At 44.5% G+C, this 13,041-nt stretch overlaps 1 protein-coding gene across 1 annotated transcript in view; it reads right to left on the bottom strand.

Moving 5' to 3' along the window:
* Window positions 1–13,041, bottom strand: part of ULK1 (unc-51 like autophagy activating kinase 1) — a 79,987-nt gene that overhangs the window by 22,990 nt on the left and 43,956 nt on the right. Inside the window, exons 10-14 of the mRNA XM_009574698.1 lie at window positions 11,705–11,755; window positions 4,427–4,515; window positions 2,162–2,324; window positions 814–874; window positions 384–473 (exon numbers count right to left, since the gene is read on the bottom strand). Coding sequence (XP_009572993.1) covers window positions 384–473; window positions 814–874; window positions 2,162–2,324; window positions 4,427–4,515; window positions 11,705–11,755 — 454 coding nt within the window. The remainder of the gene's footprint in view (window positions 1–383; window positions 474–813; window positions 875–2,161; window positions 2,325–4,426; window positions 4,516–11,704; window positions 11,756–13,041) is intronic.

The following is a 13,041-nucleotide window of genomic DNA, read 5'->3' as shown; positions in this document are numbered from 1 at the left end:
CATGAATTTAGAAGCAAGGGTCTTTAGCTGGAATACTCACTGCCTCTGCAGCCTGAGCACAGCGGGGATAAGCAGCACATACATGCCAGTGCAGTACATTTACTTTCTGCTTGAGAATAATCCTTGGCCCCCCAGGGAACAGAGTTAATTCCAGCTCTACTGCATTCTCTCCTGGCCCCTCCTGAGGGCCAAAGAGACAGGCCCTGTAGTTGGGACTGATCAGTGCCCAAGGCTGGGGAGTTTCTCCTAGGTGTTTCTTGTTACCCTTTAATTAAAGGAGAGATGTGGATCTTGCCCAGAACATCTGTAAAATCCCCTCCTGGAAGTCAATGGGTGTTCAATTAATCAATATTGAATAGTCACCACTGAACAGTCTTTCTTACCTGGATGGGCTAGGAGAACTGCTGTATGGGGGTGAAGGAGATGGTGTCCTTCCCTGGCTTTCCAAGCCTGCTGAAGTCACCAGAGAACTTCTGAAGAATGATAGAAAGAACCCAGCTGTTAGAGCCTGGGAACCAACCCTGCTCCCCTCCTACAAAGCACAGCAACAGAGCTGTGTCTGCCCAGCACCCACTGCTGAGTCTAGTTGTAGGAGCCCTGGGGACTGTCATGCTGCCCCACATACACTCTGGTATTCAGGTGCCATACGCTGATGGTCAAACTGAAAATGGTCAGAACCAGGCAGGCGACAGTCATCCCTGAAACAAAAGTTAACCCAGCAACATCTTCCCTCCCATGTGACAGAACCCCAAAGTCCCTAATGTACAGTACGCTCCAGTGGCTAAACAATTTCAGTTGCCTTGGGGCTCTTACCCGCTGTACATCAGACTGTCTTGGATTGGCTTCCCTCCTGCAGCCTCAGCAGTTAAATCACCTGAGGAACAAGGAATTGCAGAAACATATTAATTCGAGATAATTTTCTTAAATATCTTTACATATTCAGAGCAACTGAGACTTTGGATAAAATTTCCTGCTCCTCCAAGACCTACTGAGGTGCTTCTGAAGTCAGCGTTTTGCCAAATACATGTGGGCTGAAGCTGATTTGTATGCTGCTGATCCTTATACCTTGAAGTTTTGGAAAATTTAGACTGAAAGGGAGCCCTTTTGGAAGGGGGCCAAAACCTGACAGAATCATTTGGGGCAATAGGTATATGCCCACTTGGTGCAAGCAATTAGCTGCTGTATAAAAAGACAGTGGTATATGTTGCACACAGGGCTTTGAAACATCCGTGTCCTAAGCAGCAAAAATACCGGGCAGCCAAATGAGCTGGCAGCTGGATACACAACGTAGGGGAGTTTGTGCGTTTGCCAAAACATCTGAACACTGGAAACACGACTAGCACAAGGCAAGTGTATACTGGTCCCATCGCTGTTCCCAGGAAAAATACAAACAACACTGAGCTCTTCCTTATCATAATGATTGTACAGCAGAGACTTTTCACAGATTCCAGTTCTACCCCTCCAAATTCCTGTTTTAATACAAGTATAGTGCAACTGTGAAAGGAGGAATCACAGCATTTATCACCAAGTCCCAACTCAGCAAAGCATCATACACATGGTCAAGGTTGAACAATATCCTTCTACTGGTTAAGTAAGGACTCGTGCATGGACATACTTAGGCATGTGGCTGAATGGGGGCTCTGGCCTCTATGTACATATATATTTTCAAGCAATTCCTATCGAAGTATAAACACATAGAGGTGCTAAAATGAAATTCAAAATGTTTGAAGAAAAATCCAACATCTTTTCTTTTTTCTCAGGGATTTTTTCAAGTGTAAAATCCAGCTTGCTAGCTGGAATCCTGTCTTGGACTGTGATGCTGAGTGAAACTAAAGACAGGATGACATGGGAATGGCTTCTGTGAGAGAAAGACATTTCCCTGTGAGCCTACTTTTCTTTTCCAGTTGGATTTCCAGGTTCAATCTCTTATTGAGGTCCCTGAGTAATCTTTACTCTCAAATCCTATTTTTGAAGGTAATTACAAAATATCCTATGAAACTAGCCAGTGAGACAGATGTCTCTTCCAGCTTGAGAACAAAAACATTCCTGTTATTCAGTCAAAACAGACAGGTTTAATTGCACTTTCAACTTTCTAGTAACCATCCTTAACATCCACATCGCCCTCTGCTTAGAACATCTGCATTTCCAGAAACCACCTTACTTGAGAACTGTGCTGGGACCATAACAAAGTCATCTGTGTCACAGGACGAATTCTTACTGCTGCTTCCAGCAGAGTCCTTAGATCCATGCAGAAAGCCGGGGGAATCCTGGGTAGGAGATGCCAGCGCCTTCTCCTGCAGCTGCTGCTGCATCTCTCCAAGGGACTGCTAATTCAAGAAGAAAACAAACACTGGCTTCAGCACAGCTACTTCATCATTTTGCTCGAGCCTTTAAACTGAGCTGTACAAGGCTACAAACAACATTTTGCTGATAAACCAGGGCTGATAGTTTGCCAGAAGCAGCTGTTTAGTTTACTGAAAAGGAACAGCCTCTCATGTCCATGTCAGAACAGCACATCTTTTGTTACACAGAACATACTACCAGCATGTCTGATGCTCCCCAGATAAGAAAAATTCACTTGAGGTATTGCATCCCTCTGCTAAGGCTTTCTGGATCAACCACGCATTTTCTACCAACTCAATTTAGTATGGCTGTGAAACAGAGAAGAGCTTTCAGAGATAGTTTTGGTTATTCTTTTGGGTTATGTTTTTTTGTTTTGTTCTTAAACATCTGGTCTCTACTCACGCTTTTGCAGTAAGCAACACTCGGGAACATGTACATAAGTGTCCCTGCACTTTCAGGACAACCCTGTTTTGCTGTAGTGCTGATAAGGAGTTAAAGAAAGGCCTGAAAGAGGCTAAGCATTCAATAGATGAACACGTCACAGCCATCAGAGGCAGGACAAACCCCAAAAAGTCCCATTTTTCCACTTTCTTCAGCCAAATGACGAATAGCCCCACAATCCTCATGTTTTGCAGACAGATGGAAGAGACCGGATGGTTTAAGAAAACTTTAAGACAGTTGAACTGCCCACGGAGTAGATCACAATCTTTATCCTGATGCATTTCTAGGCTGAGAAAGACTTGAATCAGTTTTCACTTAGGCCCTATTAAGGCCTTGCTCACCCTCCAAAGACTCTCCTGCTGTACCAGTGGGGACTCTCTCTCACTGTACATGCAGTACATAAAAGCAGAAGGAATTTTCCAGCTGTCAGAGTTGTCCCTTTTCCACCCAACCTGCTAGCTCTGCCCTGCAGACGTGGCATTTTTCACATGCTGAGCCAGCACACCTCCATCAGCAAAACTTCAAAATGCAGAGTGGGACCAGAGCAGTACACTTCTGACATGGGACCCCCTCCCGGTCTGGCAGTGAGTCTGTACCATCCCTGAGCTTCCCAAACCAGGAAAGCTCAGGGGGGAGAGAGTGTTTTTCACACCATCTACCCATTCCTGGAGTCTCACGGTCAGGAGGGCCTCAGCCAACAGCCCTCTACACAGGGCTGCAGGGGGGGAAGAAGGTCTCAGGGATGCAGTTTTGCGACATTCAGAGGAGAGCAGACCTCTCCTTTCTGTCCAGCCCACATCATGAGCACCTACATCAACTTCAGATAGTGCCTCTCAGCCTTTCCCACACCAGGTTGAGATGCCTTGGCCCAGGGAAACTCAGAGAACAAAGCAAAAAAGCAGTAATGCCAGGGAGGAAAAAATTGAATCCTTCTCCCTTCCCCTACCCATCACACCACCAGCATTCCTGAGTTCAAAGTCAAAAGGCAGCTTTCACCAAGAGCCTCCAAAAACAAGCTTTCAGTTCAGTGAGCTGGAGGAATGGCAGTTCACTGGCCAGTTAATATTCTACCCTCCAGAAAAGTTTTCATCATTTCAGGTAACCAGAGAGAAAAAACGTCAGTTCAGATCATCTCTCACAAGACCACCAGACTGTGCAGGTCTGGTCTGAGCAAACAGCTTTGCTGAATGTCCCTCTGTGGTGCCTGGGAATGCTGGTCAGAAAGGAGGAGGGTCACCTTACAAAGAAGGGTGGATACGCTGTCAAGCTGCAGAGACTTTGTGTGAGAACAGAGAACTTGCAGCCAAGTAAGCAGTCCTATACCCTGAATTAGTGACTGTTTTTTGGTTCCGAGGAGCCTTCCATCTCTGCCAAGACAAGCTGGTGTCATTAATACAAACTTCTTTCATAAAGGCTTTTCATATAACAGGCAATGGCAAATTGAAATATTTCTTGTGGCGAGAAAGATAACCTTCAGGATCCAAACCCTAAACAGACTGGAGAAGACACTGAACCAAACCCAGGCAGAACTACGGTGTTCAGTGACTTGCACCAGAAGACAGCAAAAGCAGAGACCTTGTTTCAAAGAAGCAAGCAGGGAGACCATTCAACACAAGCAGCGCATCCTCTGAGCTGTACTTACAGGAGGTGATGCCAGGTGGGAAGTAGAAGAGCTGCTGGAGGAACTACCAGAGCCTGAACTGGGATAAGAAGGCATTGGCACGGAAGCAGCTGAAAACAGCAGAAAACAAAAACAAAAGAAGTTGTCAATCTAAGATCAATCGATAATAAAAGGTCTTTTTCATCCTTTCCCATCAGGTTTATCTCATGTACCATCATGTATCTCACATATCAGATGTGGCCAATTAAAGGAGAACAAAAGAAAAACTAGCATTCTGTTCAGTTACATGATTCATATCCACCCGCTCCTCCGCACATTATTTCACACTATAACTCTTGGGGTGGAAGGTCTCAGAACATCTGACCAAAGTCAGACGTACACTTGAGAGCTGACCTACACAGGTAGCAGGATGGTTTCTGCCCTAAAGAGCCTCCAAAGCATCTTTACAAATGAAGAGAAAGATAAACAGAAAAGTGGACTGAGTTACTCATGTCACGGGCAGAGGTTAGAAGCTAGACCATACCCTTACAGTTTCTTCTTCACCAGACCTTGTGGCTTAGCACACATACATCCAATGTTGGGAGGTCTGTGCTAAGTTAAACACATGCCTACTCAAGCCCTGTGTGCTTGCTGCCCAAACAGTCACTTGGGTATCCCAGGCCACATGCTATAAACCCCCCCCCCCCCCCCGAATTAATCATCCCACAAGGAAATAGTTCATTGCTTCCTATACCTCAACACGTTCTCCCTCGGTCACTTCTGCAAGTTAAAGAGGTTTTGCTTATTTAATCTCTTTGTACAGAAATTGTTCCACAGCACAGGCTATTCTTGCATCCCTTCCTTTTATGTTTTATTATTCAGTACCAGAACTGCCCATTTTATTCACTTCATTGTTGAACTGGCTTTTGTAACTCTCACAGAGGCATAAAGCTCACACTGAAAGGACTAGTTAGCATTGACCTTCAGGCAGAAAAGATGATTAAAGCATCACAGGAGAAAAGAATATTTAACTCCAATGACTTACGCAAGTGAGGTTCAGTAAATAACTTAGAAGAGCTCAGCTCAGCCGAGGAGGGAGACGAGTGAAAGGTAACACTGGCTCTTTAACAGACTTTGAAGTATTTAGTGGTTCAAATTCCCTAGTCCACCCGCACAAGACTGAACAGTGCAGAAGTTGCAGAAGAGTCCCAACATCCCCACTTCAAGGCAGCTTGAAGTCAGATTTTACTCTGCAACCATTTTGGTATTTGAATGACTTAAGATAGAGATCAGAGGCAATGCTTAAGTGAGGAGAACAACACTTTGCTTCTCTTCCATTGTGCTGGCAGAGAATCAGCATCTTGTATCAGATTTCTACCTTTACAGGATCTGTACTAATGACTCCATACTTAATACAAGGAAGGTCAGTAGCCTAGAAGAACGCTTCTGTTTGAAGTAAAACTACCTCTGTCATTAATCACATTAGATACTACGGAGTACTTACTCTATTCAACTGGCTAAAAAAATAAAAGTACATCTCTCTGCAATTAACTGTTGAAACAGTGTTCTAATGATAAAAGAATAGGAAAATATGCCTTTCAATAAAAGGCTTTAAGAAATCTTTCCAGGTAGCCTATCAAAGAAGGTCAAAGGATGACTGGACCAGTGTCTCCTAGCACAAAGAGAACAATCACTCAGATGCTGAATTCCTCAGTCTGACAGAGATGTAACAAGATCCAACAACAGGAAAATGAAGCCAAAGAAGTGTAGACTTAAAATACATGTTTTAACATAAGTAATCAACCACTGTAACGGTTTAACCAGTGTCATCTCCTCCACCCTTTGCTAACATTAACAAAAACCGAATGTTTTTCTAAAGAGGTTAAGTTATACTGCAAATAGAGATTGATTCAGCAGAGTCGCGGGGCTTGTGCAATAGGAAGCCATAGCGGGATGGCTGCGTGGGGCCTCTGCGCAGTGACATACACATGCAGATGCCTTCCCCTCTTGTGTTGGGCCATACTGGCAGCGCTCACTCTGCCAGCATTTTGAGGGTTAGGTCCATAATGAAATAAATCTTTCCAAAGCTTTGAGAGAGGCTACTTTTTAGCCTCTGCATCTATTCTACCCTTGATGGACTGCGCTGTTGAAGTGAACTGCCCCGGCTCCGGTAAAGGAACAGGGACATGGTACCCTGACGATAGGTATTCTGGGAGGTCGGTCAGGGGCTTGGCACGGAGAGCTACACCGCCCACAACCCACGCGCTCTTCCAGCACAGCTGGTTCCCACTCCCCACGCTCAGGGAACACACACAGAGGTCTGAGAACTTCCCTGTAAAATGCAGAGCTCTGTCCTGCCTATAGCACACTGCTTTTGATCTCTGCGATCTTCCCACGGAGCCTGCAGAGCAATCCCTACTACCTTCCCTATACATTTAATACCAGAAATCTGAGAGGGGGGGAAGAAACGTCTTCTCATTTTTATCCTGCCAACTGTTACAGAACAACTCACCCTTGTACAGACAGACCTTCCTATTATGGAAAGGCACTTTTAAGAAAAGGTAAGTGATTTCTGAATTGTATCCACACGTGCCTGCTGCAAGACTTGTATCACCATTCATTTTTCCTGGAATTAGTGTTTTTGTTAGAGTCATTTCAGTTCTCCCTCAAGGTCCCCCCCTCCCACTTTATTTCGGTTCGGTGTTTATTATTGATTTAAACCTGGCTGGAATTGAGACTTTTCTATTTTTGTCTATTTGCTTCGGACAGCTTTCCATTAATCTAGGAAGGAAGACAAGCAGGCAGACTTTGCCACTATCATCTGAAACTCAAGTTTAAAACTCTATCTGCATGAAACACACCTTTAGATACAGCCTCTATTAATCATTGTTCTTATTTAAAACCCTGTAAACTCCCCAAATTCACACTGTAATGCTGTGAGGTCCAACTCAAAAGGTCCTGACACTAAAAATGGACTTTCATGCATGTAGAACCACAAGGTTTGGCTCTGACAAACCCTCTCTGACCACCATATCCCTGTTGGTGCATTTTTCAGCGTCAGCCACGTAGGACAGCTTGAAAGCAAGACGCTTGCTTCCATCTCCTCCACACACCCAGGCACTCCCAGTTTAAAATTAAAAAGGGTGCAAACACTTGGCTCATGTTTTCAGCTCAAGTCTGAATGCGGGGAATGTTAACATGAATTGTAGGCCCCCACCCAAATCCAAAAATTGCTGGATTGTAATTGTAATGTAAATAAGTCTGTTTTCATAATTGTCCTCTCCAACTTGTTCCAGCAACAAAACAGTCATCCTGTACATTGCGTAACCAACACCAACTGGTTTCAAAATGGGAGAGCTGGGAGCCATAAAGGCAAGCCTCAGCTCCAGCTGTGTGGATCTTGATACTGGATCCTACACCTGCGAAAATCACTGCTGACAAATCATCCTACCAGGGGCTCGCTTGTCCTAAAAATATCCGAGCCTCAAGCTTTATAGAAAGCTTTATTTGGAATCAGAGTTTTACACACACTGGAGAGATGCATTTTTGTGATTATCTGGATTCAATCAAAATCAGTCATCAAAAAGTTACTTAATTGCAGTCTCTGACAAGGCAATAGTTTGAGTGCAAAAACTTGCCCAAAGAATAAGCTGCTTTTTAGAGTTAAAAAACTTGCACCATTAAAATCTTTTATATGCAGACGTCATGGTGATTTTTTGCTAGTTTTTACCTGAGTATTTTATGTGCAATAAGATTATAAAGATGGTAAAAGTCAAGCTAAGCCTGATAGATATTCCAGACACTGAACCACCCATACACTTCTGAACCATAACCGCTCACATTTCATGCTCTCTCAACTCAGAGTAAAGGAGGTACCAGCTTACCATTCATTAAAGGCAGGAGCAAAAAAACCTCCAAAATATTCTGCACGGGTACCAATTACAATGTGTTTACTAAGAGAAGACTTGCACAAGCATCTAATTACACCTTCTAATGCATTATTACTGTAACACACTGCCCCATACCATATGCTGATCAGACCTGGCTATAGACAGACGACATTCTGACTAGACACAGTATTTTAAAGACTTTATTAATAAATTTTTACACATCTAAAGTACATGCTTAGTCACAGGTACAAAACCCACAATATAAAATAAAATATAAATAAACAAACAAGAAATAAAGTACACGTTTTAGTTAACAAAGCCCAAGGCCCTGAACCCACTCTCCAGGCTAAAGCCTGTGGCAAACAGCGCTTTGCAGTACAATCCTGGATGGCAGCAGACTTAGGTCCTCGCTTCACTAAAGCGGTGAGATGAAAGGAGGGATGTGAGAACAACCATCCCTCAAAACCGCAGTGGAGAGGATGAGCTTGTCAGAAATGTCGTATTTAAAGATTTTTGACAGAAATGTTCATTTTGCTGAAGTGTTTTGAAAAACATGCAAATTTATTTAAACCCCGCCTTAGCAACTTCAAAATTATCCACTCAGAGAATTATCCACATTTGAGGATTCCCCAATTTTCCAGGATTCCAAAATTACATTATATTAAAAAAAATTCTTTATAATTTCATGAGATGGTATACTAACACCTATCCACACCGAATGAACACTTTATTTTTAATCATCATGTGACCAGATCTGGACCAGCCTTGCAGGGTTAGGAGCCTGGGCAATGTGCTCAGCTCTGCATGCTGGTGGCAGGTCTCCCATTCTGCCCTTGCCACCTGAGGGCAGATTTGCCTGCTAGGGTACAGAGACAACCACGCTCTGCTCAGACTGCAAAATGTTCTCATATGGAAAAGAAGTGTCTCACCTTAAAATTGGTTTGGGACCTAAATGGATGCACAGTTGCCTGCATCTGCAGTGCAGGTGCATCTGAACTGGAAGGTCCTTTAGGCAAAGGCTGCACAGTGGGTCCCTGAGCTTAGCTGAGGTCTCAGTGCGTTCATCACACAACAGCTCCAAAACACAGATGCTGGTACAGATCATCCAAAAAACTCTAAGAGAAACTTGCACACTCAAATGTGAATGACTTAGTCCTGCTTCCACCGAAGTCAGTGGTAGCCCAATTATCAGCTCCCAAGGAGAACAAAAACACGAGGGCACACTGTTCCTCCTCCCAGTTCTCCACGGCAGGCCTGAGGACTATTTCAGTCTGAGCATGACCATCATGATTCAGATGCAGCCGTATCTCTTCTCCTCTTTGATACTTCCTACACTCACGATGCTGAGCCACATGTTGAGATGTACACAATAAACTTTTGGACTCATCTTAGTTCTGCACACAAAGCCAGGGGAGCTAGCCCCTGAACAACTGCAACCTTGCTAAGTCATCTACTTCAGCTAAAACTGTACAAACGTTAAGCACGCTACCATGTTAAGCAGCATGCCATACATCTCAGGTGAGTTTCTCATATTGAGATCACCACAACCCAGACCTTTGCTGACACACTGGCTCTTCTCTCACCTATTCAGAAATCAAAAGGACCACCATTCCCACATGCAGCCTTTCTCATCCAGGCTCTTCACTGCACTTCCCAGAGGTCTTCATCCACCACTGCCATCTGACAGTAGCAGAGACCTCCACAGCAGACTACAAGAACCATCTTCTCCACTAGGAGATTTCTGTGCACAAAAACTTGAAAACCTCCAGCAATGGGGAGATATTTCTCCCCTCATCTTTTCAAAACCAGTAGCGGTCTCTCCTGCCTGGAGAGGACTCCAGGCTGTGGACATATGCCCAGAGGTGAGGACCAGCAGGGCAGCAGACAGGTCTGGAGCTCATATAGTCCTTACCTGCCTGTAAAGGTGCTCTTTCTATTGGGCCTTGACCCCACACCATTAACTTTGGTGCAGCTGGGGGCAAAGGCTGAGCTACAGTCCCCTGCTCATAATGGTGCCTCTGGTTTCTGCACAGCAAATGCGCAGAAGTTGGAAACTGAGGCCAAGTCAGGAGAACCCTCTTCTGTTTGCAGGGGGTTTTCTGTTCCCCTGGCCAATGAAGCAACGGAACTGCTGGAGGTAAGAGATGAGCTGGTGGGCATGCAAGAACGTCCCGAGGGAGAAGTCCTCTGCCCACAAGGGGATCAGACTTTGAAGGGCTTTTCCCACACGGCAGTGGTACTGCAGGTGCTGAGAGCTGAGCTGGCTTAGGAGCAGTCCTACACAGGCAGAGTCCTTTCCTGCCTGCAGAGCAGTCCTGTTTTACAGGACTTGCCCCACATCTTGCTGGCGCAGATGGAGATAGGGGCCTGGCTGGCTTGCAAGCTCCCCTAAACCAGAAGCGTCTTTTCTTGCCTGCAGGACGGTCACCTAAGTACACAGTTAAAATCTGTATCAGGAACAACCGAGAAGTCCTACTCTGGAACCAGGAAAGCAAGAGACTGTCAGGAGTGACGTGGACATCAAACAAGGGGTGTCCACCCACGGCATACATCCAAGAGGGGCTCCATGTTCAGAAAGAATTGGACATGCTTCCCCCGAAACCTCCAGCCCTTGCACTGGGCACTCCCAAACAGCCACTGATGAAAATTCTTGGCTCTATCATTTACTCAGGAGATTAAAGGCCCAGGAAGATCCTTCCAGAAGAAGACAACCATACACAATTCCACTAAACCAAGTCTCTTAGCCAAAGGACTATTACATCCCATATGCTAGAAGCACTTCTGAATTGTTTTCCACTGAAAACAAACCTCTGAATCATAGTACATGTGGTTGGAAATTTTCAAGAGTTTTGAATCAAAAGAGGAAAGAAAGAACTTCCAATGGAAATCTGTCTTTGTTTTGGCCAGTTCTCACAGAGCACCTAAATTTAACCCTTCTAAAACAAGATTTATCAAGAATTTGGAGGTAAATGCTGAAACAAGCTTTGGTAACTGGAGTCTGCCATTTGGCACAGCCAGCCTAAGGTACCACCTGGCAAGCAAGGACAAGAGTGCCAGTTTCCACCATTCACTATCCTGAATTGTCCTACAGATGTGGATGAAAAGCGAGATCATGCTGTATAATCCTATTTACCTACAAGCATCTCCACTGGCCAAGCATTTCATACAAAACAGCTGAATATATTTCAAAGCTACAATTACTTCTAGTTTAGTTTTTTAAATAGCCCCCTAATCATCCCTTTGAAGATAACTCAGCAAAATTAAATACATTTTGATGGCAAAATCTGGACATGACACAGTAACAAACGCTGAATCCCTGCCTAAATAACTAAGAAAACATAAAGCAGTCTTTTTCTCTCCTTTTGAACTAGCAGCAAAGGAAATCATGTCATGGTTCAAAAAGAGTTATAATCAAAAATGCAACACTTACATTTTTTCATAGAGGCACTTGCATCCAAGAATGGGTGATGGAAAAATTCATCTGAAACAAATCAAAAACAATGACTCAGTGAAAGGAAATGACTTCAAGAAGTTTACAAAGCAGTTAAAGCATAGCAAGTTACAGTATTTTACAGTGATTTTTCCATGCAATCTAGACAACCATGGAAGTTGACTGACTGCGGTTGCATATGGTAGTGGTCAAGAATGCAGACGGGGGACTGGATGCAGGACCTACTCACAAAAAAGGATGGGAAGTTATTTGGATCCAGGGGTCGCTATGTAAGTATGGGAAAAAAAAAAGTGGGTCCTCTGCTACCAGCCACCTCTGCAAAATCAGCTGCAGGGAGGGCAGAGAAGGGAAATCAGCTGCGGCAATTACATGAATGAAGAAAGAGAGGAAACAAATCTTTGCCAAAAGCATGGCCAAAGGACATGAGGATTTGTACCTTGGGACTCACCACCAGTACTAATGGATTTTGCTTCCCCACAGGGCATTAAAGAACTTAGTAAGGTTTTGCTGCAAGCTACAACCCTGGGCTGCCGGGGAGAATACGCTAAATTAATTGTTAATGCTCCTCTGTCTTGCAACAGCTCTTACACTGGTAGGAACGGGAATCGGTCATTGAGGGCCAGATAGCGTGACTATGTCGAGAGCTGGCATGGCCACGTCTGTGCATGTGCATCAAAAGCTCCTATCAGCAAGAAGGGAGAAATCCTAAGGTGCAAAGTAGCTCTAAAAAAGTCCCTGGTTGATCAGGATGGCAAGTCACCATAATTGCAGGGGTCCAGGGGAGCTGTATTTATCACATTGTACTGCCACTCATTCCACAGAAGAGGAATGACGGACAAAGGGACTTCCACTGAATGATCTTCCATCACGCACAGACCCGAACCCATTCTGCACTGAAGGCAGAAATGCATTTTCTAAAAGGCCACCACAGAACCACAACCCAGAACTCCCTCCCTTTCACACCAGACACAACTGCTGCTTTCTTCACTCATTATGGGAGGATATTCTACAGATCCAGGCCAAGAAAAGCTTCTGTCCTGGCTTGCTGGAGACCTTCCATATGTTTGCCTGTCCTCACAAGTAGCCACCCCTCCTGACTCCTCCATCTCTGATCCACTGCAGCTCTACGCCAAGTCCTCTATCACAATCAGCAACTCAGCCTTTCAGGAGCCTTAGTCATGGATCAACACCAATTATTTGGCTAACTGCAGGCAGTTCAACTTGTTTTCCCAGCATGGATTTCCTGTTGCAACACCCAAGGTCTACAAACTTCTGCTTTCTGTAAACAGCTCCTCTTTGGCCAGTGAGCTTTCCAG

Source organism: Fulmarus glacialis, unplaced genomic scaffold (assembly GCF_000690835.1).
Source record: "Fulmarus glacialis isolate BGI_N327 unplaced genomic scaffold, ASM69083v1 scaffold11623, whole genome shotgun sequence".
Taxonomy (NCBI): Eukaryota; Metazoa; Chordata; class Aves; order Procellariiformes; family Procellariidae; genus Fulmarus; species Fulmarus glacialis.
Note: the sequence above shows the minus strand (reverse complement) of the source record. Positions and strands in the feature narration are given on the sequence as shown.